General features: G+C 37.7%; 2 protein-coding genes across 2 annotated transcripts in view; both read left to right on the top strand.

Annotated features, from left to right (window-relative positions):
• LOC124366998 overlaps positions 1–24,190 on the top strand; it is a 413,006-nt gene that overhangs the window by 57,070 nt on the left and 331,746 nt on the right. The gene's annotated exons all lie outside the window — the stretch shown is intronic.
• Positions 6,090–23,974, top strand: LOC124366992 (succinate-semialdehyde dehydrogenase, mitochondrial-like). The gene is made up of 9 exons (XM_046823641.1): positions 6,090–6,426; positions 8,329–8,499; positions 9,277–9,360; positions 11,385–11,517; positions 13,424–13,531; positions 15,755–15,918; positions 20,052–20,210; positions 21,252–21,424; positions 22,189–23,974. Exons 1-9 carry the CDS (start codon positions 6,292–6,294, stop codon positions 22,451–22,453), a joined length of 1,392 nt encoding a protein of 463 aa, XP_046679597.1. The 5' UTR covers positions 6,090–6,291; the 3' UTR covers positions 22,454–23,974.

Below are 24,190 nucleotides of genomic sequence, written 5' to 3'. Positions count from 1 at the left end.
ACTTGTAGGAGCGGCTCATTACCTCTACTGTAGACGTCACAAAGCAGAGTTACAGTTAGTTCACTCGAGACGACACATAAACAAAGCAGGTCGTAATGTTTGAACAAAGACTGTTACAATCCCCACTTGTAGGAGCGGCTCATTACCTCTACTGTAGACGTCGCACAAGGGTTGACATATCAACTTTAAACACACCCGAAAATGAGCATCTTTTTAATTAGCATTTAATTTTGTAACAATACAACTTATACCAATCTGATCATACTCATACCAGTTCTTGCTAATTTCTAGTATTTAAAACAATAAATCAATCAATTTTTATTACAGAGACATGATTTACGTTTATAACAAAAGTCGATATAAACGTTTGGAGTTGAAATTTGTGCATTTTCCCCACATTTAAACATACAATTTAACATTCTTGCAACCTTTTGCCAATTTTCCACCTACAGCGCCAAATTCAATCTCCTGATAGCACGATCTCCCAGTAAAATTCCAAAAATTCGGTAACATTATAAAATGCTTGTGACGCTAAAAATGTTTCAAACAACATTTTAGCACATTGGGTACTGCGACATTCTTTATCCAATTGGGCAGCTTGTTGATGAAGTGAACACCTGCTTGTGTGGGCAGATGTTCGTAAACCACCGTTCTGTGTCTACCAGTTCGGTAGTTTTGCCTGTCTCTGGTCTCATACGTATGAACGTCTTGGCCAGTAGTCATGGCACATTTAGACATACAGAACAGAGTTGTTTCGAAAAAGTAGAGACTTGGCAAGACTCTCTGAAATTCAAATGAGCGAATATTCTAATAATTGCTTATTCCTGTAATTTGAACACTCTCATCTCATCATCTGATTGTTTGCAAAGGCACCCCCCAATACCGCTTATCACTGATGATTTAAAAAATTTTATTACTTAAGATCATCGAAAAGTTCCATTGTCGAAAAGTTTTGTTCAATCCGTAATTTTAGGTAGTTTTATCACTTGACCTAATTAATGATGTTAAGTTATATATGGACGAGCAGAGAGGATAGAGCCACCAATTGGCTGGAGATCAACCAATCAATCAATGTCATCGCTGATCGATTGGCGTAGCTTCAGCCAATAAGATACGAGTAACTCCGTCTCTCTCCTATCGTCTTTAGAAACGAAGGTGCATCAACCAATCATTCTTAACAGTTTCCAGGATTAAAACAAAGTAAATAACTGTCACTTCTTAGTATTGTCAAAAATGTTGTTGTGGATATTTTCTTCCATTAATTAGTAAATATTAATGGCCCACTTGACATATTTATTTATTTATGAAGATCAACCAATCAATCAATGTCATCGCTGATCGATTGGCTTAGCTTCAGCCAATAAGACAACTCCGTCTCTCTCTCACCACTTGTCTCTAAACACAAAGAGCGTCTCTGGCTCAACCAATAATTTCAACTGCTTCTAGTATTTTAAACAAATAAATAACTGTCCTATGAAGTATAAGATTGTTAAAAATTCTGCTGTCGATGTTTTGTTTGATTAGTTTATCTAGATTTATACACTACATGACCTAATTAGTTATTTATTAACTACAACCGTCATACATCTTTATTCACATTACATTCATATTGTGGTAACTTAAAAAAGATCTAGACAGCTAGGCGTGAGAGTAGTATAAATAATATTAAGAAATTCAATAATGAGTAAGCGTCAACCACAATGTTGATATGTAATTAACAGTAACTACAATGAGTGATGCAATAAATAGAACACCAGAAAATGCTAGTGGAACTATCGGCAATATTGTGACGTTATGTCGAAGATATTGTGCACTCATTGTTTATTCTAGTTTTTATAAACACCTGTCTCTACGTTAAAAATATTCTTAACCTTCTTAAGAATCAAAAAGTAAAATGTAGCTTATGCTAACTGTATCCAACAATCCTTTCATTTTTCTTGTAGCTGTCATTTTTTACGGTAGTTCGTATTTCACTTGTTCTCACATCAATATGTTTATCTCAACCTCTAAATCAACATCTCTGACCTGAGTTTATATAATTTTCACTGGCTCATGATCATAAACTATTATCTTGAGGTGTGGAATGCTGTAAGTAGAGAGGATCCTGTAGCTAGTAGCTTCGTCTGCGCTCAGCCAACTAGTAGAAATCCTCTAGTTTATTTATTGTCTATAGAATATGAATATAATATAATTTTTAAGTAAGCCTGCTCTATTTTAGCAATTTCTCTTCAAACATAACGGTGCTATTGTGGAAAATGTTGATTCAATGTGAATGCTCAGTTTAGGTCCAGTCCACCTTCATCTTAGTGCAGCGTCTGGAATCTGACGCTTTCACAGACTTAACTCCTGAAATCTGGAGTCATATTCGTCTGAAGACATCCAATGAATTCGGCGACGATGAAGCTTAAAATAAACTCTTTACATCGTTTCTAGATCAGAGACACCTATACTACCAAATGTAGTATAATCTAGGTGAAGATTGGGCAGAAGTATGGACAACACGATTTTAATGAGGCATTGGTGGCTCTTTAATAACGATTAAATTAGTGTTTTCTTTTAGTTTAGACTTTATTGAAAACGATTTAGTAAAACACGCACAAATGCAGCAAATAAGTACAAATATTTGCTCGCCCCACTTGGCGACCCTGCCACTCGGCCGTCCCTAAGTAACTCAGTTAAAGTGAAGGTTAATGTTTGCCTCCCTTAGCCGCCACCCCCCGACGTTACTGCATCTCTGAAATATTAAGTTCCCCTTTCCTGCTGCCCTGCCTCTAGAGATAACAGGCAAGCAGGACGTTTTATAGCTCGCGTTGGAGTAAAATTATCGTTATTTCTTAATTATTTGTATTAATGTGTAAAAATCCCATTACTGCTCGAGGTGATATACTTTATCCGCGGTGTAACTCTTTCCTAACATAAAATCTCAAACAAATAAGGTCACATTGGTTCAGAAATCAATTCCTCATTATATCCGTTACTGGAAGCATAGAATCAACAATCTAGGACAGCGTGGGAGACTTCGTAGTTATGTAACATAAATGTTATTAGGATTTAAGAATTCAGAACATTTTATTTTTTCTCTAGGTCCATACATAAAACGAGTTGTACATTTTTAGATTAAGGGAGGTGGAGGGGGAGGGGGACAGGGAAGAGAGAGAGAGAGAGAGAACACGCGTGCGGGTGCTGTTATGCAACGTAACCTACAAAGCAACCAAAAGATGCTTTTCCGGTTCCAAAAGAACTGGATTAGGCCGAATTTTTCTAAATATACATAAAAATAAAAGCTTGTTCTCATACCTCCCACACAACGAGACAAAAATCGTCCTATGAGATTGGCTGCTAAGTTTAATTCTAAATTAATATCGACCAAATAAATATTATCAAACAGTTTAAATATCATTAACCAGACTGCATAAATTGTGTAAAACTTGTTGAATATTTATGCTGAGAACAGTAAAGTGACACGTTCCGAGTCCATGCTACATACCAGCCACCAGCCCCAGGGTGACAAGGACTGTAAGTCGAGAGAGGGCTTGGTGCAGTCTACAAGTTCTCTTCCACAGGACCACTGGCCCTCCGAACCGCTAATTGTGTGACGTTTAACAATGTATCCAGGTCAACGAGAACTTATTTCTGGATGTACACAATTAAGCATTGTCCTAACGTCCCTAGCTTAAGGAAATCATTTCTCGCGTTTTAGTCCGTGAGACGACTTTTTGTTGTACAAGAGCATTATAGTAATAGTTTTCGTCGAAATCAACAGAGAAATTAATCTAAGAGAGAGAGAAATATGGTTATTAGTGATAAGATAGGAGATAGTATAAAGATTAATATCAAATATGACAGGTGCATAACGTTTCCTTTTCACGTGTCATCGCCTTGTATTATAATTTTACTATCCAAATAAGCGTCTATTGTGTCGTAACAATTAAATTAACTAAACCTTTGAAAGTTATTGGGATCAAAAGATTTTACAATATGCTGAGCAATTTCGATGTATATTGTACACTAAAATTGTAATATCAGAGAAATGTATGGAATGACGTCATTTCTAACGTGTTTGTAGCTACATGTTATTCACGTGTTATTAAATTGATTACCATCTAATCAAAATTGCACTAAAACCACTATTCTTCTATAACTTAGAACTTTAGACATTACTAGATATTTTAACATTAACTTATCAATGAGCAAACAATACAGTGAAATCATCGTAACACAACAAATATCTTCTTTTAACCTTTGGCGATAAAGAATATTACAAATAACTTCAAACCCGTATTAAACCTACCAAGAATAATGGAACTAAAAATTACGTAGGCTTGAGTTATGAACCAATTTACACCCTTTACACAGGCTCGGATTACACAAACAAATCCTAAACTCTAAGAGGTGTTTTCTTACAAATTGTGTAAGACAGCATTATCTTGTAACACTTCATTTCGGCTTTAATTTTAGTCCCATGTTATATCTATCAAGTATTACAAAGAGAATCGCGTTGGCTTGAGTTTTGTACCAATTTACACCCTTTACACAGGCTCGGATTACACAAACAAATCCTAAACTCTAAGAGGTGTTTTCTTACAAATTGTGTAAGACAGCATTATCTTGTAACACTTCATTTCGGCTTTAATTTTAGTCCCATGTTATATCTATCAAGTATTACAAAGAGAATCGCGTTGGCTTGAGTTTTGTACCAATTTACACCCTTTACACAGGCTCGGATTACACAAACAAATCCTAAACTCTAAGAGGTGTTTTCTTACAAATTGTGTAAGACAGCATTATCTTGTAACACTTCATTTCGGCTTTAATTTTAGTCCCATGTTATATCTATCAAGTATTACAAAGAGAATCGCGTTGGCTTGAGTTTTGTACCAATTTACACCCTTTACTCAGACTCGGATTACACAAACAAATCCTAAACTCTAAGAGGTATTTTCTTACAAATTGTGTAAGACAGCATTATCTTGTAACACTTCATTTCGGCTTTAATTTTAGTCCCATGTTATATCTATCAAGTATTACAAAGAGAATCGCGTTGGCTTGAGTTTTGTACCAATTTACACCCTTTACACAGGCTCGGATTACACAAACAAATCCTAAACTCTAAGAGGTGTTTTCTTACAAATTGTGTAAGACAGCGTTATCTTGCAACACTTCATTTCGGCTTTAATTTTAGTCCCATGTTATATCTATCAAGTATTACAAAGAGAATCGCGTTGGCTTGAGTTTTGTACCAATTTACAACCCTTTACACAGGCTCGGATTACACAAACAAATCCTAAACTCTAAGAGGTGTTTTCTTACAAATTGTGTAAGACAGCGTTATCTTGCAACACTTCATTTCGGCTTTAATTTTAGTCCCATGTTATATATATATATCAAGTATTACAAAGAGAATCGCGTTGGCCTGAGTTATGAACCAATTTACACCCTTTACAGACTCGGATTACACAAACAAATCCTAAACTCTAAGAGGTATTTTTTTTAATTCGCACAACAATCTTAAACAATCTCGAAATGTAGTACTTTTAATTTCTTGTATCACGATGCAAATGTCCTAAAAAAAACATCATAATATTATGTAACAGTAACGATTGTCTCTATTATACCCTCTTTATGTATATCCTTCCACTTCTTCAATAATTATGGGAAATAATTTAGGAGAATGCGTTTCCAATAAATTTATATTTAATTACTTTCATAGGGAAAGGTTAAATAAGTTATTTCAGTAAATTTAGTTAGAGATTTTAGAACTAAATTATTAGCTTAAACCAAAAATATTAAACTTTACCGAAGTGTAAAAAAACTTTTATTTATTATTAAAATACTTAGTTTGTTACTTTCATCGGTGACAAACATCCACTAATAAATAAAAAAATTAATAATAAAATGTTATTTCGATTCCATAAAAGTAACATTTGCTTTAAACTTAAACAAACAATAGGAGTAGGTGTCAATGGTTAAATGTATTTATTTTTCACTAACTATACAGATAAAACTGGCAAACTATAGACACCGTTTAATGTGAACGTAGTTTCATTATCAGTATCAAATCAGCTGATCTGAACTCTAATCTTTACAATCTAGAGCTGTCATACTGAATGGTATCAACCGTTTGTGAAGCCAACAGTTCACATTGTGCTCAGATGTCGGTGTGTTTTGTTCATCATTTTCTTGGTACCTCAGCTCTGCTCTACGACGAAGAAGGACAAAGATCACGAGTTCTTCCCGTTAGTGCAGAACAGAGCTTTTATAAATGGCGAATGGGTAGAAGCGCGCAGCCAGATGACGTTCTCCGTGTTCACTCCCAGTAATGGCTCCGAGATCGCTGCCGTACCGGACATGGACGCTGTGGACGCCGTAGACGCCATCAAGGCAGCCTCCATTGCCTTCAAGAACTGGAGCTCCGTAGCTTCCAAGGTAAGTGAAACAGTTCCTCAGAAGGAAGGACAAAAGTTGACAAACAACGGACCTACAACGAGTGTTCTCAGATCTTCGTTAATATTCCCTCCTTACTAAACATCCCATGACTTTAAATCTGGGTGGGACCAAATCTATTTTGATGTATTACTAACATTCAGCTACTTGTCGATACAGTACTGAAGAGATCCTCGTAGCATTGAACACAATACAATCAATCAGAAGAGACGCTGTTCAGACGCACCCTGAGACCCCAACCTTCTGACCGTACATTGTTTACTTTACATGGTTATAACAAGTCAACTTTAACACATGCAATTTTACTTTTGAACAGATTTAAAATACTTCCAGAGATTTCTATTCACTTTAGTTCAAGTGTTTTTATTGTTATCAAAATGTCGTCCTCCCTCAAAACCTACATGTTTGGTAGTACCTCAGAGTCCTGTCTAAATAAACGTAACAAACTAATAACAAATAATGAAAATCATTTTCCAACCACCCTACCCCAAGTGGAAACTGTTTTTCTTTCTTTAGATACCCAACTACTAATCCATATTGACCTTCTAGTTCTATTTCACTGTGTAATAGAGCATCTATTTGGAATGTATTGTGATTCCACATCAACAACAGACTCTTTCAAAGTGAAACTTTTACCCATAAATCGACACGATGAAGCTCTTAACAAATCATCCCATTTCGCTCAAATAGACCTGGAAACTTGTAACTGAAAACCGTACTGAGAACTTTAGGGACGATGGATTTCTTATGTTTAGATGTAAAGACTTCTTTAATTTAACATTCCTTCCTATAATCCATGTTGACTCAAACTGTCGAGCTTCCCATCAATGCAATCAAAACACGAGGTCTGGCCTTGAACCTCAGCATGATGAAATCTAGAGTTCAATAGTGTACTTCTTCACTGGTCTTATCTGATCTTAGAAGTACTTGGGATACTGAGTAAACTGAGGCTGTCCAACACATCCTTCAAATGATTTTATCATATCCGGGTAAAAGCTATTTAATAATGATGTATTTAAAAGTTTCTGTTGACTAATGCATCACAAACTAAGGTAATGTTTTAAACATAATCCAGCAGATCACTTCTGGCTGGTTTACACCTTCCAGTTGAACCTACCACTGGGAACAGCAAAAACTGATGTGTCACTTAAATGTGGGCAACCTTATTGGGTGTCCAGGAGCGGCACATCACTAACCTCAAATGTTGAGATTCTGGAAAGCAAGAGTAATTCGATAGGTCTAGTCCACTGCGGACGATGGCTGTTGGAGTTGGTGGGGTTCGTTCTCTAAATATCAGAGGTTCTTGTTAACCTCAACAAGGGTGTGTCAACCCCTGCCTGCTTTCAGAGGCTGGTTCAGAGCTGATCTCCCCTCCTTCCGGGGGACATGACTTTGAGATTAGTGCCCTAATTATTCCACATGGATCTCCATAGGAGGCGGCACCTGTTCCCCAACCTTACCCATCCTGAATATCCTGTCACTCCGGAAGCAGCGCTAAGGTCCTTAAAGGACTAAGTGCAATGTATAAGGTCCTCGTCCTAAGAGAACAAAAAAAATGTTTCAAACAATTCTGATTAGACCACACTAAAGCTCCTACACATGCTTTACTGAGAAACCAGGCTCTTATCTTGTTATGATAATTTTCTTGGCATTCAAACTTTAAAAAATATTAACTGGCTTATTTGTCTAAAGTCGTTTATCTAGGAGATTATATATCTATTACTGTTGGGATATTTTCAATATTTATTATTTATTTTTTGTTACACGGAAATACTAATGTTATACAGGCAAGGAAGAAACCGTAAATATTGGCTTCAAATATCAGAATTTCAACTTAATTTTTAAAACTGTTGAGGAGTGAGCACGGATGTTTGCCTGGTACAGGAGCGAGCCGCTCTGCTCAGACGATGGTTCGACATCCTGGAGCTGAACACGCTGGAGATCGCCCGAGTTATAGCACTGGAGTCCGGGAAACCTCTCCAGGAGGCTGTAGCGGAAGTGGCTTACGGCAATGCCTTCGTGGAGATGTTCGCCGGGGAGGCAACAAGAATCATGGTATTGTACAAATATTACAGTACTCCGTGTTTTGCAACCTACAGTAATAGTATTCCAAGAGCTACTACGTTAATTGAAAAATTATTTATTCAATATGTTCTTGTATTAAGGTATTTTCTAACAGCACAATCTTGAACCATACACCATGGTATTTCAGGGCTATGACTGATCTAAATGATTTCTTTTATGTGGATGAAAATTCTATTTCCGTATCCAGTTTGCACACGCCAACGGCTAAGGCACAAACTTGGAGAAAAGATCTAGTGGTCAGACCCATGTTTTTAATCTGTTTAATCCGGTTCTTTTAGTATTATGCATCAATCTTTTATTTTTTGTAAATTTAGACCATTTCCAATATTGTTAAGAAATAATATTCAGTGCACACGTTTCATATTTTCTCGTCTGTGGTTGTGTTATTAATAATATAATCACATCCACGATAACAGATGTCCAATGGTGCGCCAGGAAGTAGATGTAGTCAAATCGCTTTCTTCAAAGATTAATTTCGACGATGGAGGTTACCAGAATTGTTACAGGATTTTCCACTTTTGGTGTACAAACGATAAGCAGTAATACCAGTCGAGAACAAAACCAGTAATAGCAAAATGAAAAATATAATGTATTACATAACTTTAGAAGCTTAAAACAACATAACTTCAGACCTAGTGGGCTTTAAATGTGTCTGTAAACTTAATTTAATGGAAAATTCTTTTTAAAATGTTGAATTTTTGTTTAAAATATGTATTATTGATAATAGTGAGTTCGGTATTGTTGCAGGGAGAAACAATGACGAGTGGTGACAACACCAAACAGTATTTTTACCTGAGAGAGCCGGTTGGAGTTGTCGCCCTGATAACTCCGGTAAGCGTATTCACTTCAGCTGGTCAACACTTTGATTACATAAGTATTGTTATCAATATTATTAGTATTTAAATAGTTGGTCGATAGTCATTTGGTCCTGTTATGTGTTTATTGCAGTGAACAACAAACATTTTCAATACCAGTTTAAATTTAAGGTTTGTCTCAACCAAGGACTACGGGATTTTATTTGGGGAGGGGATGCTGAAACACTCAGGAATTGGCTCTTCTGGGAGGGGCGGGGACAACACACAGAAAATAAAATCTCTAAGGCAAACTTTATTAGTCTAATAAACATCCTCTACTTAATATCGTGTTTTTTTTTATTGTTGAAAAGCTAAAATGTATTACTCTCCTATTTCTACTTTGTTAATCAGTTTCCACCATTCATATTCTGCACACTGTACATAAGGATACAAATTTGTTTATTGTTATTGATACTGTTCAATCAATCAATATTTATTGCGAAGACATGATGTAGCACATGTATAGCAAAAGTCAATTCGAGTTCAGAGCTAAAGATTTGTACATTCTTACCACATCAGGATCACACTCACACATACGATTCAAAATTCATTCATCCTTCATCCATTGTCAATTTTCCACCTACAGCGCCGAAGTCAATCTCCTGATTGGGTGATCTCCCAATCAAATACCAAAAACCTCGGTAACATTATAAAATGCTTGTGACGCTAAAAAGCGTTTCAAACGACTTTTAGCACATTGGGTGTCGCGGCATTCTTTATAAAATTGGCCAGCTTGTTGATGAAATGAACACCTGCCTGTGAGGGTGTTCACAGGCAGAGTTGTTTCGAAAATGTAGAGACTTGGCAGAGTAAATTTGTTGAAGGTTTCTCTACAAGACTCTCTGAAATTTAAATGAGATATTCATAACAGCTACGTTACTGAATCATGTATATAATAAAGAAACCGATTGGGAGGGCAATGAATGTTGTTTAGAGTAAGTTTACATTTTAGAGACAACAAATTAAACAAACTTGGATAGAAAGGGAAAATATAATAGGAAAAGGGGTTGAATAGAGAAATGGTGGCACTCCCCGAAGTGTGATGTCTTGATCCATAATCAAGGGCCGCACGCATGCACGCACACATGCACACGCACGCAATCTAAAGCGGGTTCAGGAGGTTCTCAAGATAATACCCACACCTTGTGTGTTGAATTACACAGTTACATTACATAGTTAAAAAGAGTTTTACGAGACACATTCCCGGCACAAACGAGGTACGAGCCCTTGTCTACCACACGTGGGATGCACATTTTGGAACGAGAGCTGCGATGATGTCCTATCAGGTGGTGTCACGTGATAACATTACAGCCTAGAGGGGTATTTTAAATTGTCTCGGCCAATAGGGAGCAATCGCCCGATTCTACGTCATCTTCTACACTCAGTGTAACTAGCTCGTTGAGTTGTATAGATAAAGAATACAAAATGTAAACCAAATTAATCAAACAAAAGAAATTATATTGCATACTAAAGAGACAGAAGTGTAAACTCTATACAGTTGGAATATTCACGTTTTAATCCTTTGTTAAAGCTCAGACAGCTGTTAGGTGTAAACCTCACAGTTCAAACAATTCGACGGAATATACGTTACCCGCAATTACTTATTTATCCATTCTTTTTAATACAGTGCGCGTCACATTGGATGAATATGAGATGATTGAGTGAATGTAAATGGAGTGAGGATGCCCTTTATACTTTTTTTAAAAGCCAAGTTCAACTTACTTAGAAATGGGTATTAATTCATACCCTAGTGACCAGTACAACTATTCCCTACAGTGGTCTAGTATTGGTCCGGTTGTATGAACTGAATGATATAATAGTCTAGCTCTTTCAAAGGTCTATATCAGACGCTCCTAGTCAACTGGAAACAGCACCCAGATGTATACACAGCTTGAGAATATATTTAGTAACTTCGAATCAAGTCACAATCTAAAATTTGCATTAGATAAGTAAGATTTTTACTTTACAATCAGCAACTAATCGTTGTGTATTACATGGAAGTGGAACTTCCCCCACACCCTGATACTACGGAAGGCTGCAGCAGCGCTGGCCGCTGGGTGTAGCTGTGTGGTGAAGCCTGCGGAAGACACGCCTCTGACAGCGCTGGCCTTGGCCTCTACCCTTCAGCAAGCCGGTACGATTGTCAAACTAACTACTGTTTACCGCAAGTGAACTGACAAATCTGAACACAAAAGAGCTGATCTGTGTAATTAGAACATTTATACTTATCTGCATTTAAAATATTCAAAACACGTAAAAACTGTGATCAAAGATACTTTATCTACTACGTATTCTTTAATCTGCTATAAATTACAGATATTAATTTTTGGTTATAAAACTCAAGACTTTTGAGTGATTTTAGGATGACTTTCTTACGGTGGATACAGGTCATACGGTAGAAGAGTATTTTAAATGTATTACAGTTTCTATGTTTAACTTTTCAACACAAATATTGTTTTCCTAACGAGGAATAAGTGACGGCCAAGTTCATTTTTTAACCTCAGTAGAATATACTCGTACAATACAATTCTTTGTTTGAGGTTTATTTTTGACAATGGAAGGATTGTGAAGGAAACAGGATTTTTTTGTTTCACTGAACGATGGCAAATGTCTGGAACAATCCTGTTTCCTTCACATACAGTACAATTTGAACTCTCTGAGTGATGGAGTAGGAATATGTATCCGAATGTGGCTGTTGCAGTGATTTAGCACTTAAAAGATTAAACATTTAACTATGTAGTTAGAAGACATCCTGTAACTGTAGAAGACATCATAGCCCAATCAGTCTCGGACAAAGCTACAGCTTGTCTGTATACGTTGCATACAATACCATGCTGTTTGATGCAACCGACATGCAACTCTATATTAGTGATGGACAGTCATCGGCGTATAGCAACTGGTTTGGTAATGGGCATCCAAATTCCATACAATTCTTATTCTGCATATTCTTGTTGAGATACAGTTAATAATCTCGATCCGGGTAGCAAGAGAGGCAGAATGTATCCATGCAGCTGAGGGGTGATTCCAGACTAGAGATCTAAATTCAATCCGCCAATCAAACCGTGAAGTGCTCCTAGACTACCCTCAGGTATTTTGTAAATTGCTGTACTCCATCATCACCCGTAAAAGGATTTCGAGCCCAAGCATATTTTTCAACCCTCTCGGACCATGTTGCTGTGATGACCAAAGATAATGATAATGAATTATTCAAACTTTAGAATCTACGTAGCATCCACAAATTTAAAGGTACACTGTCTCATTCCATGAAAAAAGCGCACCAGCAAAAATGTACAGAGAAATCAAGCAGCCTCAGCTTTCACAAGGACAAACCCCTAATAAAACGAGTTATGAAACAAAACAATTCTCAAAGTATTATCGACCAAGTACATTTAAAGTCCAACCCGAGGTAACACCATTCCCCAGGAGACATCTGGAGACTAAATACATCTTCCGCAAAGATGAATTTGGGAACTATACAAGTCTATCTTCGTCTTATGATCTGGAATTGAAAAGACTACACAGAACCGTTTTATTACCAGATTCTGCTGCCCCAATCTAGAGCTGTCTGAATTTCCTACTTTGGCTCAGACAGGACCATTAGCAACACTAAACAATTGGCCCACTGGTCCCCAATCTGAAATAAACATACTCGGTTACAAACTCATAGACAACGGATCATCTGCCTTTCAGTACTGCCCTCACTATAAACTTGTGACTAAAATGTAGCATAGCAAAAACTTCACTACTGTAGGAGAATGGTAGACAATTAATAGTTAGAAATCTCAGAACATGCCGCATAAAACATTAAGCTATTAAGTTCAATCCGTGTTCTGAATTATTAACATTGACGGACGATTAAATCTCAGTGATTTTAACAAAGAACTTTTGAACTTGAACTTGAAAATATACCTGCCCATATAACCTGTTAGGTAGGCTAGGGTGCAGTTTCATATCTTCAATTCATTACAATCAGTTTCATTAATTTAAAGCTTTTCTAGTTAAAAAAAAAAACAAGATTGTGCAAATCTGCTCGGTTCCAGGCTTTCCCAAAGGGGTGTTTAACGTCATAACATCCTCTCGCCTCAAAACACCGAGTGTCGGTAAAGTCTTCTGTGAACACACATCAGTGGCAGCAGTGTCGTTTACAGGTTCGTACAGATGCAGATGAGTAATACAAAGTTATATTAATTGATAAACACATTTTTTTTTTAATGTATAGAGTAGAATAATAGTTTTCATCTCACAGAGCGAAAGCGGTTCTTTTATTGCGCAATCGTGTTTCACGAACGAGACGAAGCTGAGATCGAAAATACGATTAAACTCCTAGACAATTTTGCTCTGTGTGGTGAAACTCTGTTTTTTCATACGGGAAACAAAATTTAAAACTTACACGATCTGTTTAATTTTTATAACCTAATAACTCAACATAACAGTAGTGTGATATTAACATATTTTATGCATTTACTTCTACTAAAGCTTGATATCAGCGCACTAAAACACTTGCATTGTGCACCAGCTGATTTTAGATCTCTGTTATAAGATAACGAAAATCAATCTCTTCTTGGGCCAATTTAAGAATAAACAAACAGCTGTTGTTTGTGCAGTGTAATAAAAAAAGGTTTTTAATTTCACTGGAACAAAAGTGTTTTGTTTTAATATTAAATTATATTCATATTACTAAAATATTGTAACTTTCATTAAACTAAGTTATACCTACTTAACATTCTGATATAACAGCTAATTAAATATATTTGTTGGAAATAGTTAGTTTGTATTATCTCCGATAATTTTTAAAGTTTATTATTATTATTTTACTTTCCAACGGACAAGGCTATGTTACAACTGAATGTGTGGGAACGGCTTGGCCAGTAACGTCGCGTCGATTGGAAAATGAACATGCAGTTATTTAACCCACAAAAACATGAAAGCAAACAAACACTAATATGCATTTATTCTAAATATGATAATAGAGCTCAAAAATATGCTAGAAATTCTGTAATTTAGGATGATTTATGGAGAAAATCCAGTATTCAACATTCAAAAAAAATTGGAAAACCCCGATAAAAGCTCTTTTAGAGCAGAAGAACTCAAGGCCTGTAATTCTGCCATCATGAAGCAAAAACTTTTACAGTTCATAAAACATTTGTTTTTTAAATTTAAACATATAATGAAGGATGGAAAACAATTTGTAGCCCCTGAAAAATGAAATCATTTTGTTGTACACATAATCTACAAACAAAATTTGAAGAACTTACCTTGACTGCAGGAGATGTATCCAATTCATTGTATTGCTGCATAACCACGTCTCCACAAACATAATATATCAGTAACAGTGTACAGATACATACTTGTACATAGTCTTTTGAATTTATAACATAGTAAAATAAAATAACACTGAAACTTGTCCAATTTTTCAAAAAGGTATAGGATATAATATAATATTTACGTCATGTTATATCTTATATAAACAGCTATTTGGTTTAACATTAATTTTGTGTTGCAAAAATAACTGGCACCAAAAATATCACCTACAAGACTATGTTGTTTATCAAAGTGTTTTCACTCACTGATGACTTTTCACTACACTTACTCATTTCTTTACGAAGGATACAATAAATCGCACAATAAACAACCGTTCAAACTAATCGAGGTTATAACTGAGAGTATACGACAACAAATCCAGCTAATGTCGTCTCACAGCTGATAACGACGACGACATACAATGCTAATTGGAAGGTTTGTTGTTTTTGCATGTAGCCCGTTTCTTCACAGATCGCTATACCGAACCTGATGGCATTTGGGACATATTATAAGCCAGCTACAATAAATTCTCGTTATTTGCGATATACCGGAAGTTTGGCATTCAAGCTAGACCACCTCTGTCCGATATATCGGATGCTGGTGCTAAAAGAGTTAATTTACGGAATTGTATGTTTTTATCTTTCATTAGGCCATACTTTCTACTGGAAGAAAAACGTCCATTGTTAGTATGGTATGTTAAAAATCGTATTAATGAAATAATAATCAAGATAACTTAGACAAGCGTGTTGTAACTTGAATATCATGCTTCGACATTGCCGAAACTACTGGGATATTTATGAAAATACCAATTTAAAAATAAAATATACTTTATTTCTGGCCTGTTAACCTTGGCCTAAGTATAGAATGACTGGTTTCACACGGTGTAAATTATATTCACCTCTGATTATAATAGTAGAGTAAGGAGTATAATCAAACCTATAACTTAAAATATATAATAAATAAATAATTAAGTTTTTAGACTTTTCTGCTTAACAAAATTAATCACAATACATTGATATTTCACATCAGGTTGGCGATATGCCAAGATACAGCACTTCTTGTTGTTATAGGGTCAACGAACGTAGGCAAACTGCTATACAGTCAGTGTGCCAATACAGTAAAAAGACTCAGTCTAGAGCTGGGAGGCAACTCTCCCTTCATAGTGTTCCCCTCAGCTGACGTGGACCTCGCTGTTAACTCCGCTCTTACTAGCAAGTTCAGGAACTGTGGCCAGGTACTGTTTAGTAGTAAATACCATCATTCAGTCTAGAGCTGGGAGGCAACTCTCCCTTCATAGTCTTCCCATCAGCTGATGTGGACCTCGCTGTTAACTCCGCTCTTACTAGCAAGTTCAGGAACTGTGGCCAGGTACTGTTTAGTAGTTAATACCATCATTCAGTCTAGAGCTGGGAGGCAACTCTCCCTTCATAGTCTTCCCATCAGCTGATGTGGACCTCGCTGTTAACTCCGCTCTTACTAGCAAGTTCAGGAACTGTGGCCAGGTACTGTTTAGTAGTTAATACCATCATTCAGTCTAGAGCTGGGAGGCAACTCTCCCTTCATAGTCTTCCCCTCAGCTGATGTGGACCTCGCTGTTAACTCCGCTCTTACTAGCAAGTTCAGGAACTGTGGCCAGGTACTGTTTAGTAGTTAATACCATCATTCAGTCTAGAGCTGGGAGGCAAATCTCCCTTCATAGTGTTCCCCTCAGCTGATGTGGACCTCGCTGTTAACTCCGCTCTTACTAGCAAGTTCAGGAACTGTGGCCAGGTACTGTTTAGTAGTTAATACCATCATTCAGTCTAGAGCTGGGAGGCAACTCTCCCTTCATAGTGTTCCCCTCAGCTGATGTGGACCTCGCTGTTAACTCCGCTCTTACTAGCAAGTTCAGGAACTGTGGCCAGGTACTGTTTAGTAGTTAATACCATCATTCAGTCTAGAGCTGGGAGGCAACTCTCCCTTCATAGTGTTCCCCTCAGCTGATGTGGACCTCGCTGTTAACTCCGCTCTTACTAGCAAGTTCAGGAACTGTGGCCAGGTACTGTTTAGTAGTTAATACCATCATTCAGTCTAGAGCTGGGAGGCAACTCTCCCTTCATAGTGTTCCCCTCAGCTGATGTGGACCTCGCTGTTAACTCCGCTCTTACTAGCAAGTTCAGGAACTGTGGCCAGGTACTGTTTAGTAGTTAATACCATCATTCAGTCTAGAGCTGGGAGGCAACTCTCCCTTCATAGTGTTCCCCTCAGCTGATGTGGACCTCGCTGTTAACTCCGCTCTTACTAGCAAGTTCAGGAACTGTGGCCAGGTACTGTTTAGTAGTTAATACCATCATTCAGTCTAGAGCTGGGAGGCAACTCTCCCTTCATAGTGTTCCCCTCAGCTGATGTGGACCTCGCTGTTAACTCCGCTCTTACTAGCAAGTTCAGGAACTGTGGCCAGGTACTGTTTAGTAGTTAATACCATCATTCAGTCTAGAGCTGGGAGGCAACTCTCCCTTCATAGTGTTCCCCTCAGCTGATGTGGACCTCGCTGTTAACTCCGCTCTTACTAGCAAGTTCAGGAACTGTGGCCAGGTACTGTTTAGTAGTTAATACCATCATTCAGTCTAGAGCTGGGAGGCAACTCTCCCTTCATAGTGTTCCCCTCAGCTGACGTGGACCTCGCTGTTAACTCCGCTCTTACTAGCAAGTTCAGGAACTGTGGCCAGGTACTGTTTAGTAGTTAATACCATCATTCAGTCTAGAGCTGGGAGGCAACTCTCCCTTCATAGTGTTCCCCTCAGCTGACGTGGACCTCGCTGTTAACTCCGCTCTTACTAGCAAGTTCAGGAACTGTGGCCAGGTACTGTTTAGTAGTTAATACCATCATTCAGTCTAGAGCTGGGAGGCAACTCTCCCTTCATAGTGTTCCCCTCAGCTGACGTGGACCTCGCTGTTAACTCCGCTCTTACTAGCAAGTTCAGGAACTGTGGCCAGGTACTGTTTAGTAGTTAATACCATCATTCAGTCTAGAGCTGGGAGGCAACTCTCCCTTCATAGTGTTCCCCTCAGCTGACGTGGACCTCGCTGTTAACTCCGCTCTTACTAGCAAGTTCAGGAACTGTGGCCAGGTACTGTTTAGTAGTTAATACCATCATTCAGTCTAGAGCTGGGAGGCAACTCTCCCTTCATAGTGTTCCCCTCAGCTGATGTGGACCTCGCTGTTAACTCCGCTCTTACTAGCAAGTTCAGGAACTGTGGCCAGGTACTGTTTAGTAGTTAATACCATCATTCAGTCTAGAGCTGGGAGGCAACTCTCCCTTCATAGTGTTCCCCTCAGCTGATGTGGACCTCGCTGTTAACTCCGCTCTTACTAGCAAGTTCAGGAACTGTGGTCAGGTACTGTTTAGTAGTTAATACCATCATTCAGTCTAGAGCTGGGAGGCAACTCTCCCTTCATAGTGTTCCCCTCAGCTGACGTGGACCTCGCTGTTAACTCCGCTCTTACTAGCAAGTTCAGGAACTGTGGCCAGGTACTGTTTAGTAGTTAATACCATCATTCAGTCTAGAGCTGGGAGGCAACTCTCCCTTCATAGTGTTCCCCTCAGCTGACGTGGACCTCGCTGTTAACTCCGCTCTTACTAGCAAGTTCAGGAACTGTGGTCAGGTACTGTTTAGTAGTTAATACCATCATTCAGTCTAGAGCTGGGAGGCAACTCTCCCTTCATAGTGTTCCCCTCAGCTGACGTGGACCTCGCTGTTAACTCCGCTCTTACTAGCAAGTTCAGGAACTGTGGCCAGGTACTGTTTAGTAGTTAATACCATCATTCAGTCTAGAGCTGGGAGGCAACTCTCCCTTCATAGTGTTCCCCTCAGCTGACGTGGACCTCGCTGTTAACTCCGCTCTTACTAGCAAGTTCAGGAACTGTGGTCAGGTACTGTTTAGTAGTTAATACCATCATTCAGTCTAGAGCTGGGAGGCAACTCTCCCTTCATAGTGTTCCCCTCAGCTGACGTGGACCTCGCTGTTAACTCCGCTCTTACTAGCAAGTTCAGGAACTGTGGCCAGGTACTGTTTAGTAGTTAATACCATCATTCAGTCTAGAGCTGGGAGGCAACTCTCCCTTCATAGTGTTCCCCTCAGCTGACGTGGACCTCGCTGTTAACTCCGCTCTTACTAGCAAGTTCAGGAACTGTGGCCAGGTACTGTTTAGTAGTTAATACCATCATTCAGTCTAGAGCTGGGAGGCAACTCTCCCTTCATAGTGTTCCCCTCAGCTGACGTGGACCTCGCTGTTAACTCCGCTCTTACTAGCAAGTTCAGGAACTGTGGCCAGGTACTGTTTAGTAGTTAATACCATCATTCAGTCTAGAGCTGGGAGGCAACTCTCCCTTCATAGTGTTCCCCTCAGCTGACGTGGACCTCGCTGTTAACTCCGCTCTTACTAGCAAGTTCAGGAACTGTGGCCAGGTACTGTTTAGTAGTTAATACCATCATTCAGTCTAGAGCTGGGAGGCAACTCTCCCTTCATAGTGTTCCCCTCAGCTGACGTGGACCTCGCTGTTAACTCCGCTCTTACTAGCAAGTTCAGGAACTGTGGCCAGGTACTGTTTAGTAGTTAATACCATCATTCAGTCTAGAGCTGGGAGGCAACTCTCCCTTCATAGTGTTCCCCTCAGCTGACGTGGACCTCGCTGTTAACTCCGCTCTTACTAGCAAGTTCAGGAACTGTGGTCAGGTACTGTTTAGTAGTTAATACCATCATTCAGTCTAGAGCTGGGAGGCAACTCTCCCTTCATAGTGTTCCCCTCAGCTGATGTGGACCTCGCTGTTAACTCCGCTCTTACTAGCAAGTTCAGGAACTGTGGCCAGGTACTGTTTAGTAGTTAATACCATCATTCAGTCTAGAGCTGGGAGGCAACTCTCCCTTCATAGTGTTCCCCTCAGCTGACGTGGACCTCGCTGTTAACTCCGCTCTTACTAGCAAGTTCAGGAACTGTGGCCAGGTACTGTTTAGTAGTTTTCACTATTATCAGGAAAACTAATTACTAATTTTCCTTACCTACTGAGACCATGTATTCAATATTTTCCAACAAATATTTTACTGTTATTCTTTCTTATATGTATTCAAATGATTCTCTTCTACCTATTAAAGAAAAGAAGTTATTAATTTATCTGAATGCTTGTGTTATTATATTAATTAACACCATTAGTTCTATTAAACTGTTTCAACCTTCTGGAAGACACAAAGAAAATTACAATCTTTTATAGCATAATTAGGTGTAGAACATGACCCTCTGTTCCATAAGTGTCAAATATGGGTTCAATACGTTTGTATGTGGCAGGTACAAAACTACCAGTGCAAGAATGAACAATAATTTTTTCAGGTTTGTGTGAGTCCTAATCGCTTTTTGGTGCACAGAAAACTCTTCAGCAAGTTTGTTGACCAACTAACGTGGAGAATGAAGTATGACCTGACGATCGGCAGTAACTTCGACCCTTTAACAAACATTGGCCCTTTGATAAACCAAGGCCAGTTTACTAAGGTGAGGCAATTTCTAGAGAATTGATATACATTAATTGTGCTACAATATGGCACTAATTTAGTATTATCCGGAGACCACTTTGTCCCTAGCTTCTACTTTTTATTAAGTGATCATAAATATGTTACTAGTAGTACAAAAGTTAAAGTTAACCTTTACGAGTGCTCACATGATCTGAACTTTCCGTACTATCTGAAGGAGTGTTTGTATTTTTTCAGAAGTGTGGAATGGCACCACTGAGGCCCGCACTGATGTCAGGGGCATTTCTGAACAGTACTTTCCCGACCTCAAAAGTCACATATCAGATCGCCCAACGTGATCTGACGTCGGAAAAGTTGGACAATCCGGTACATGTTCTGAGATTGTGAAAGCACGATCTGAAATGACCCTGGCCTTCGGTGGCAGTACTTCTGACAAAAAATACATCCCTTGAGATACACCTAAATTCAACCTCAGATCACGTGATCACTTGTAAATACTAACTTTAACTTCTTCTAGTTATAGTACTTATTTACTGACTTTTATACCCTGATAACAAATTGTATATAGGACAGAGTAACTTCTGGATAGTACCAGACATTTTACACATATTTCACTAGAAAGTAATGGCTACTCCATAAGATCATGGTGCGTGATATTGCAGAAGTGAATAGAAATTTGGGCTTGAGACAGCAGATGAATCAGAAACTGTGACATTGTCACGGTATTTGATCATTTTGGTTACTTAAGAACAAATCAAATAAACACCTCAAACTGTAAACTAATGAGCAAATCAAGAGGTTTTAATGTTTAAAAACTACTCTTCACAAAACTTTCATCTTATGAAAAAGCTAATATAATACTAAACTGCTTTGTAATTTCATAATTACAACCACAATATTTAATATTAAACCTTATCCAAATGTCCAAGTAATAATATTGTAACACTGAATCAAACACAGTGCTTAATATATGCTAAGTTAAGATATTTTCAGAAGTTAGAAATTTGATCAGTCTTATATAAAGTCTATCTGAGCTTCCAACAACTGTATTCAACTGCTGCAGGTGAAACGGCTGGTGGAGGATGCTGTAACGAAGGGAGCCAAACTCCACATAGGGGGAAGGCCAGCCAACTACTGTGGTCCCCTCTACTACGAGCCTACCCTCCTCACCCGTGTTCACTCCAACATGGACATACTCTCACAGGAGATATTCGGTCCCGTCGTGGTGTGCATTCCGTAAGATACCTTTCTAGAGTTGCTATCGATAATTTCCCCAGTTATAGCATTCCTAGTTTACTGCTACCCGTACTAAACCGGTTAAATATGAAACTTGTGATAACGGAGAATTACTATTTCCAGAATACCTGCTGAATGGTGAATCAATCCTTACAATTAGGAATATTTTTAACGAATTGCTAACGATCATTATCTCTCTCCCTTGGAATCAGAGATAATGATCGTTAGCAATTCGTCCAAATCTGAATCAAATGCCTCTTATAAATAAGAGATCACATCTACCACATACAGGTAACATTTAAAGGTCCAGTACCATGCCCAGCTGCCATGTGAAAACTGTGTCTTACAATACAAACTTATATATGTGTGATATTTAGAATTCCAAAATTTTTTAGTAAAATATCTGGGTTGCTTAAAAGAAATCTATTATAGTTTTTCCAGGCCAGCAGTATCAATTCTACTAGAGGAAACCAGACAATCATCAGAACTACGCTGTGCAAAGTTAAGTGCATGTCCATCTAAGCAAACTTGCTGGTGAGATACGATTTGTATACCCAGGGATATTCGACACGTAGCTAGTGACAGGCTTCAATAAGTGCCACCCATCAAATTTGTGGGCTTCAAATGAACTAAACAAAACTGGTATTTGGAGTCAGTAAATTTGACATCATTCATTACTCTCACTTTCATCCTTTTGGCCTTTTAAGTTTCGACGTGTTTCCGTTTATATGATTTTGATGTAACAAAACCACTATTGTTTCCAGGTTTGATACTGAAGAAGAGGCGATCACGTTGGCACACGACACGACACAGGGTCTGGCCGGATACTTCTTCACACAAGATATGGAGCAGATGTGGCGAGTGGCTCGGAGACTGGAGGTGGGCATGGTGGGGGTCAACGGTGCGCAGCTCTCCTGCCCTCAAGTGGCCTTCGGGGGCATCAAACAGTCTGGCTTCGGCCGCGAGGGAGCTCACTTCGGCATTCATGAGTTCACCTTTGTAAAGACCGTCTGCTTCCAGAACAGCTGATAGCAGCTGGAAGTTCTGTTAATGGAACAAGGAAAATAGTTCTCTCAAACCAACCAAATATTACACATTTTAATAAACTTTCAATAAATGCATTATCCAGTTTTAAAACAATTCACAACCAGTTTTTACACCAAAGTAGTAAATACATTTAGGTCTTATTTATAACTGAAATATCGGAGACTTGTTCAAATATAATTTAAAGGATGTCTTGTTTTACCAGGTAAAGTGCTAAAAAGTTCTCTATAATGGCTTTTCCTGGAGCTGCTGTTCGGTATCATTGGTACCAAATCTTTCCTTTCTATGCCATCGATACCATATGGTACTGACTCACATTTTATTCTCTTGTGACGCCACAAAGTCTAAGACATGGCCAATGCCATGCATTGAGCTTTTTAGTGCCGAAATAAGCCAAATATTATGGATATTGTCTTATTCTTGTAGCAGATATTTTTATTTTATATAAAACCCAAAAATAAGTTGATTAAAAGTCATTGTTTTTACTTTTTGCATTATTTTTACAAGTTGCCTCATTTTTGTTGCCAGGCTAAATACAATTAAAACATATTTTCTCTTTTGTGTAAGAATAGTATGTTTTAAATTTATTACTAATCTAACCAGTACATGAAATTTAGTACATTTTGGATATTTTGGTTTCTTATTTTCAGGTCCATACTTTTGAGGTAACAGAAACATTGAAAACTGTTTTGAATAAAAAAATACAATTACTTTTTTTAATATTTTTGAAATGAGATAAGCACAATTAAAATCTGGCTTTAGCTGAAAAACCTATATAGAAAACTATTGTTGTATCAAATGTTATATTCTCAGTTATTTTTAAAAAAGCTTACAATAATTAAGAAAATCTATAGACATTTTAGAAAAAGTGACGGGTAGTTTTAAGATTAAAGGTGACTTTCTTATATAACCATTTTATAAACTTACATCTTTCATGTTGCTGCTTGCATCTAAAAATCAAAATTTTCAATATAAATATTTTCTTACAGGTGATCCTGATTTAAATCATTTTTTTATTTTAGTTTTGATTTACAGTTATTTTAGTCTTATTTACTGATTATTATGTAAGTCATTGAAAACAGTGACTAAGTATCCGCATTGAAGCTTTATTACCAACATTAGTTAGTAATGCACTATAATTGCATCTCAAGTTTGCAAATTTGTGTTCATATTTTGCTATGGATAGCAAAAGCGAAGTGGCTGTTTGCTTGCGGACCCATGACCTCATCAAAAAATTGTTACCCACTGGTGATGGATCTTGGGTTTCTTATGTCAGTGTCAAACAAAAAAAGACAATCTATGTAGTGGGGTTGCATTTCATCGCTACGAATACTGCCGCTATCAGTTATGTGCGTAGGTGGCAGAATTTTACTCAATAGGTCTCGAAAAGCTTGTTCCTAGGTACGATAAGTGCTTAAATCTAAATGAAAAATAGCTAAATAGAAAAATATAATATTTTAAGAGTTGTTCTTTCAAATGTATATAATTAAAAAGCTGTAAAAATTATGTGTAAATTTTTATTTATTGAAGAGCAACCCTCATAACATTCTGTATACTGTAAACAAAACAATTTTTATTATTGTTGCATTTATAATGTTTGATTCTTTAAAAGATTTCACATCGACATCTCAGGTTTTCACACCAAGAAGTTTTCTATTTCATCCTTTAATATTAAACAGTTGAGCAGATAACCTTTTTAATAAACAATTTACACTTTTTAGG

Source organism: Homalodisca vitripennis, chromosome 7 (assembly GCF_021130785.1).
Source record: "Homalodisca vitripennis isolate AUS2020 chromosome 7, UT_GWSS_2.1, whole genome shotgun sequence".
Classification (NCBI taxonomy): Eukaryota; Metazoa; Arthropoda; class Insecta; order Hemiptera; family Cicadellidae; genus Homalodisca; species Homalodisca vitripennis.
Note: the sequence above shows the minus strand (reverse complement) of the source record. Positions and strands in the feature narration are given on the sequence as shown.